The sequence below is a fragment of the Tupaia chinensis genome, unplaced genomic scaffold (genome assembly GCF_000334495.1).
Source record: "Tupaia chinensis unplaced genomic scaffold, TupChi_1.0 Scaffold000101_1, whole genome shotgun sequence".
Taxonomy (NCBI): domain Eukaryota; kingdom Metazoa; phylum Chordata; class Mammalia; order Scandentia; family Tupaiidae; genus Tupaia; species Tupaia belangeri.
In genome coordinates, this window is record NW_006159565.1 from 2125037 (window position 1) to 2132059 (window position 7023).

At 50.5% G+C, this 7023-nt stretch overlaps 1 protein-coding gene across 2 annotated transcripts in view; it reads right to left on the minus strand.

Moving 5' to 3' along the window:
- The window catches only part of FBXL18 (F-box and leucine rich repeat protein 18), a 51834-nt gene that overhangs the window by 32882 nt on the left and 11929 nt on the right, over window positions 1–7023 (minus strand). For both annotated transcript variants that reach the window (XM_006143611.3, XM_014585970.2), the window contains one exon: window positions 3844–5387. In XM_006143611.3, the coding sequence (XP_006143673.1) occupies window positions 3844–5387 (1544 nt within the window). The remainder of the gene's footprint in view (window positions 1–3843; window positions 5388–7023) is intronic.

A 7023-nucleotide genomic window follows, 5' to 3' on the forward strand; every position in this document is an offset into this window, starting at 1 on the left:
GGGGGTGATTTCTCGCTTTCTGTCTCTATGTCTCTCTCTGTCTGGCGAGCGCACGCGCCCTACAGTGAAAATCTCTCCAAAAAAAAAAAGAAAGAAATATTTGTTTAATTTTATTTACTATTAATATTTTTAATGTGGTGGGGTCGGCAGGTGGCATGGCAGTTAAGAGTACTGGATTCCCACATGAGCAACTGCAGTTCGAGTCCCAGACCTGATGGCTTGCTTCCTCACTTTCCCTCTCTCTATATATATCATTCTGTCCTCTCTGATCAAATTAAATTAAATTATTTTTTTTAAATATATATTTTTAATGTGGTCAAAGAGACAAGGAGAAAGAAAAGGGGAAAGTGAGAAAGAAAGCTGGCAGGTCCGGCCGGGACTTGAACCACAGTTGGCCATGTGGGAGTCCAGCACCTTAACCACTATGCCACTATCTGTCCCCATTCCTTCAAATATATATTTTTTATTTTTTAAAGATTTTATTTATTATTATTACTATTACTATTTTTAATTTGACCAGAGAGACAGAAAGGTAAAGTGAGAAAACAAGCCACCAGGTCTGGGACTCAAACTGTGGTCGGCCAGGTAGGAGTTCAGTGCCCCTACTACCATGCTTTCTGCTGGCCCCCAACCCATCAAATATATCTTAAACTAACAAATTCTCATCCTTTAAATTCTGGGGCCACACAAGAACATCCTTTGCTCCACAACAGAACAGTTTGATCTGTTTTGTGCTTGGCTCTAGAATGCTGGTGGGCCCCACGACAAGGGCTTGGGGTGGGGTCATTGAGGCCTGAGGGTCCTTCCTCCTCACACTCTCTCAATGGTCCAGCACCATTCTGTGTACCAGGCTGCCATTGTCTCCCAGGAAACCGCAGGTCCCCTCTGATCCTACCTCTCCACTTCTTTATCCTGTCCCATTTAGTCCACATGGGATGATGGCGAATTCTCTCTCTGTCCATGTTAAAGTCCTTCAGCACCAAGGTCACATGGGAAACTCCTGGGTTTGCATCCTGAGTCTCCCTGGACACACGTGTACACGTCTGTGATTCATGCTGGCTGAGGCAGAGGGTGGACTGTGGCATGAGGACCTAATGGGGGGGGGGGGGGGGGGTGCCTGTCTCTGTCTCTCTCTCTCTCTCTCTTTCAGGGAAAAAATAAACCTAATAATTTTTTAAAAAGGCAGGGCTGGCTAGGTGGCATGGTGGTTAAGGTGGCTGGATCCCACATGACTGACTGCACAGTTCAAGTCCCAGACCTAGTGGCTTAAAAAACTCGGCAGGTTGGGACCAGCAGATGGCGTGATGGCTACGTTGCTGGACTCCCATATAATCAAGCACGGTTTGAGTCCCAGACCTGGTGGCATAAACTCACGCTGGGCGCGTGTGCGTGCGTGCCCAAGATCCTGAGAGGAAAATGGAGGAGAGGGGATTGCGGCATGGCCATAGCCCCTAGGGGGTGATTTCTCGCTTTCTGTCTCTCTGTCTCTCCAGCTAGAGCACACGCCCTATAGCAAAAACTTCTCCCAAAAAAAAAGAAAAAAGAAAGAAAAACAACATTTAGGCAAGTGTGTGTGCCCAAATCCACGAGGAGAATGGAGAAGGGACAGCTGCGTGACCATCCCCAGGAGTACTTTCTCACTTTCTCTGTCTCCAGTGAGCACATGTGCCCTTTAATAAATCTGAGAAAAAAAAAAGAAGGGCTAGCTGGTGTTATGCTGGTTACGGTGGCCAGATCCCACAGGGCCAATTGTGCAGTTCAAGTCCTGGACTTGGCAGCTTTAAAAACACACCATAAGGGGAACCAGCAGTTAGCATAATGGCTATGTCACTGGACTCCCACGTAGTCGACCATGGTTCGCGTCCCAGACCCAGTGGCTTAAAACTCACACCGGGCGTGTGTGCATGCATGCCTAAGATCCCGAGAGGAGAACGGAGAAGGGATTGCGGCGTGACCATCCCCCCTGGGGGGGTGATTTCTCGCTTTCTGTTTCTGTCTCTCTCTGTCTGTCTGGCGAGCACACGTGCCCTATAGCGAAAACCTCTCAAAAAAAAAAAAAAACACCATGAGGGGCCAGCAGGTAGCACGGTAGATAAGGCACCAGACTCCCAGATGGTCAACCGTGGTTTGAGTCCTGAACCCGGTAGCTTGAAAATCACACCAGGCACCTGTGCATGCATGCCCAAAGTCTCAAGAAGAGAGGAGGAGGAGAAAGAATTGTGGTGTGACCATTCCCTCTGGGGAGTGACTTCTCACTCTCTCTCTCTGGTGAGTACACGTGCCCTATGGCAAAAAAATCTTAAAAATAAATAAATAAGGGAACCAGCAGTTAGCTATGTCGCTAGACTCCCACGTAGTCGACCGCGGTTCGTGTCCCAGACCCGGTGGCTTAAAACTCATGCCGAGCGCGTGTGCGTGCGTGCCCAAGAAAAAAAAATTTAAATAAATAAATAAATAAATAAATAAAAACACGCCATATGCATGCCTGCCTAAGATCCTGAGAGAATGGAAAAGAGACTGCAGCATGGCTATCCCTCCTCCCCCCCGCCCGGAGGCGTGCTTTCTCACTTTTCCTCTCTCTCGCTAGCAAAAGCATGCACCCAATAGCAGACTAAAAAAGGAAAGAAAAAAGGAAAGAACAAAAGCCCTTCAGCACCTTCACCTGCTGCTCTCCCACCCCTCCTACCTGCCCGCTATGCCCTGGCCACTCTGAACCCACTGGTTTATTGGCATGTTTTCAAACCTCTGAGGCTTTTGTACACTCACTTCTATTCCAGAAAGCCTTGGCCCTGCACCTCCTGGATAACGCCTACATATCCTTTGAGAACCACAAAGTTGGGTCAGAAAGTCCTAGGTCTGAATCCCACTCTCCTACTTATAGCCCTGCTGCATGGGAACAGTTACATCCACCTCACAGGATTGCTGTGGGGATTAAACAAGATGATCTGGGGGCCACACAGTGGCACAGCAGTAAAATGTGATGTTCTATAAGGCTGACCCACATGAGAAGGTTCCGGGTTTGTGTTTGAAGACCTCCCTTGAGTATGTTAGGCATGCAGGTTCTCATGATCTGGGGCTGGTGAGGCTGGGAGTGGAGAAAGGAAGGAAAGGGTATCGTGGAGACCATTCCCCATTGTGTGGGGGAGCGCTTTCTCCCTCTCTTCCTGTCTCTCTCCGAGAGTACCTGTGTCTTCTAACAAAATTAAGAAATAAGATGATGTGCATGGCAGCACTGTAAGAAGCAATCACTCAGGAACCAGCAGTTAACGTAATGGCTATGTCGCTGGACTCCCATGTAGTTGACCGCGGTTCACGTCCCGGACCCGGTGGCTTAAAACTCATGCTGGGTGCGTGTGCGTGCGTGCCCAAGATCCCGAGAGGAGAATGGTGGAGAAGGGATTGCGGCATGACCATCCTCCCTGGGGGGTGATTTCTCACTTTCTGTCTCTATGTCTCTCTCTGTCTGTCTGGCGAGCGCACGCGCCCTATAGCGAAAATCTCTCCCCCGCAAAAAATAAAATAAAATAAAAGAAGCAATCACTCAAATAACTACAAAGAATAGAGACAACCATGCTAAGCTCAGGTACCCCAGCTCCTGTACCTGCCAGGGGTTCCACTAGAGTGCTACTTCTCCCAAGGCCTCGCTGAGCCCTGTATCATCCCAGTAAGGTCCTACCGCCAGCCTCTGAGCTCCTAGAGGACAGCCCACGGCATGCCCATCTCTGAGCTCCACCAATGGGCTACAGGTCTGCAAACACGCAGTACTCACTCCCCCTCCGCTGGCCTGCAAGGGTCTCCAAAGAGCTAGCAGAGGCCATGGAGGTGCCACCAGGGCCCTCTCACCTGAGGTCTTTCAGCCGCTTGCAGTGTTTCAGCATGTCCGACAGGGCAGGCATGTAGACCACCTTCCCCATCATGCCCAGATTGGCCAGCGAAAGGGACTGAAGCTGCTGGCACTGTAGGCCAATACTGACCAGCCCAGAGCCCGTCAAAATGCTGGGCAACTGGGCCAGCGTCAGATGCCGCAGGAAGGCCAGCTGGCCAATGGCAGCCACCTCCGAGTCTCCGACGTTCTGTGCCCGGCTGCAGGGTGGGAGGGAGTTGCGGATGGCAGGCTCATTGCGTGGCATGGCAGAAGAGAAATTGGACCCAATTAACTCGAGGTGTTCCAGAAAAGGCAAGCTCTTTAGCAGAGACCAGAATACAGAGGAAGGCTGGGGGGCTGTCTGGCCCAAGAAGGGGCTCGGGCAAGACTGCACGCCTATGCGCACCTTCTTGCCGAAGCCACGGGGCACAGCGTGCATCACTGGCTGGGCAGGCACGCGGTCAGCCCGTGGTGCCGAGTCAGAGACAGCACAGACAGGCAGGGAAAGGGAGCGCAGGTGGCGCAGCCGGGCCAGGAGCTGGCATAGGTGCCTGCCCAGGCCCTCAGAGCTGTGGTGGTGGGCAGCTGAGAGGTTCAGGTGCCGCAGATTGCTGCAGGACGCCACAAGAGTCTCCAGGATGCTGCTGTCAATTTCATCCTCTGCCTTGTGGAGCAAGGAATCAGGGGACAGGCAGTGGACACAGCCGCTGAGGTTCAGGCTGGCCAGGCTTCGGAGGTCCTTCCCACCGTTGATGACCCGCTGGATCAGGTGGCTGCCAGACAGGGTGCACCGGCTGAAGCTGAAGTAGAACGGATTGCTGAACTTCATGTGCTGAAGTAGGGCTGAGCCATTCAGCCAGGACTTGGGCAGTTGTAGGGCATCCAACGTGACATTGCGGACCATGGACTCTAGTAGGTTCTTGGTGGCCCCGCTCTCAGCAAAGCTGCCCGGGACAGAGATGAGGAAGGCATGGAGGTTCTCAGGCGTGCGGTCACTGAGCACAGCCAGGTATAGCCGCACCACCTCCTGGTTGATATAGCCTGGGGCCAGACGGGCATAGAAGATCCGCAGGTTTTGGTAGTGGGGCACGTTGCTCTGGCCCACCATGAGCTGGCCCGAGAGGATGGCGCCCTCACGTGTGCGGTCCAGGATCTCAAAGTAGAGCAGCAGCTTCTCGAGGCTAGTGCAGCAAGGCACCACACCATAGGACGGCGTGAACAGTGTCTGCTTGAGCTCCCTCACGCGGCTCAGCGTGGCCTTGCAGTCACCACTCAGCTGGCTGGCATCGAAGCCAGGGCTCACGTCAATGGCCAGCGAGCGCAGGTGCTGCAGGGCCGAGAGCATCTTGGAGAGGCGCAGGGAGGTCAGGTGGCAGCCCGAGAGGTTCACCTTTACCAGGCTGCGGCAACGGGCCACGTGCTCGATGGTGGAGCCTGACAGCCAGTAGCAGCCAGCCATGTTCAGCTGCTGGATCTCCCGGCCGATCTCCCTCACCAGTTGCTTCACCTTGTCCTCGCTCGCCTGCAGGACAGGGGCAGGGCAGGGACAGGAAGGGAAGGGCTGAAGGCACCAATACCCCCTTCTTCCCCCAGCATGCAAGCTCCCCAAAGATAAACCAGGAGCCTGAGGGCCCTGTTGGCCACTTCCTCTCCCTTTTCACATGCTCGCCTGAGCCCCCGGCTACGTAGGAAGGTAAAGAGGTGCAATCACTGGAGAAAACAGCATGGTGGTTCCTCAAAATGCTAAATTCAGAATTAACACACCACTGAACAATTCCACTCCTGGGTACAAACCCAGAGGAAGTGAGAATGGGGTCTGAAACAGGTGTCTGTGCACCCAGGTTCATAACAGCACTATTCACAACAGCCAAACAGTGGAGACATCCCAAATGCCCACAACAGTGAATGGATAAACAAATTGTGGTCTACCCAGACAATGAACTACTATTCAGCTTTAAAGTAAGTGAAGTTCTGGAGACCAGCAGGTGGTATGGTGATTAAGGCACTGGACACTCCCACATGGTGGACTGTGGTTTGAGTCCCAGACCTGGTGACTTGCTTTCTCACTTCCTGAGTAAATAAATAAAATTAATTTTTTTTCTTTTTTTTTTTTTTTGGAGAGGTTTTTGCTATAGGGTACGTGCGCTCACCAGACAGAGAGAAACACAGAGACAGAAAGCGAGAAATCACCCCCCAGGGGGGATGGTCATGCCACGATCCCTTCTCCTCCATTCTCCTCTCGGGATCTTGGGCACACACGCACATGCGCCTAGCGTGAGTTTTAAACCACCGGGTCCGGGACGCAAACCACGATCAACTACGTGAGAGTCCAGTGACATAGCCATTACTCTAACTGCTGGTTCCCAATAATTTTTAAAATTAAAAAATTAAAAATAAAATAAGTGGAGTTCTGAAACATGCTACAAGCTGAGCAAACCTCAAAACATTTATCTGAGTGAAAGGAGCCAGATACCAAAGACCAAAGGTCAAATGTGACATGATTCCATTTATATAAAATATCTAGAATAGGCAAATTCAGAGGGGCACAAAGTAGAACAGAGAATACCAGGGGCTGGGGTAAAGAGCAATGGGAAATCACCGCTTAATGGTTCCAGAGTTTCTGTTCAGGATGATGAAAAGTACTGTGCAAAATTGGTGATGATAAATAAATAAATAAAATTTAAGTAAAAAATAAATAAATCTTTTTTTTAAAATAACTATTTTTTTTTATTTATTCATTCATTGATTTTTTTTTTTAATTGACCAGAGAGAGACAGGAAGTGAGAAAGAGAGAGGAAGTGAGAAAGCAAGCCACCAGGTCTAGGACTCAAACCCTGGTCAGCCATGTGGGAGTGTCCAGCACCTTAACCACCACGCCACCTGCTGGTCCCAGTAAAAAATAATTATTTAAAAATAATAATAGATAAAATTAAATAAATAATCTTTAAAAAAAAAAAAGAAATGGCTAAAATGGGACCAGTAGAGAAAGCAGGCTTTGAGGTAGCAAGACCCCATATGCCCAACCATGCGGTTAGAGTCCCAGACACCTGGTGGCTTGAGAAGTTTGAAAACATGCTGGGAGGAACCAGCAGTTACCGTAATGGCTATGTCACTGGACTCCCACATAGTCGACCGCGGTTCACATCCCGGACCCGGTG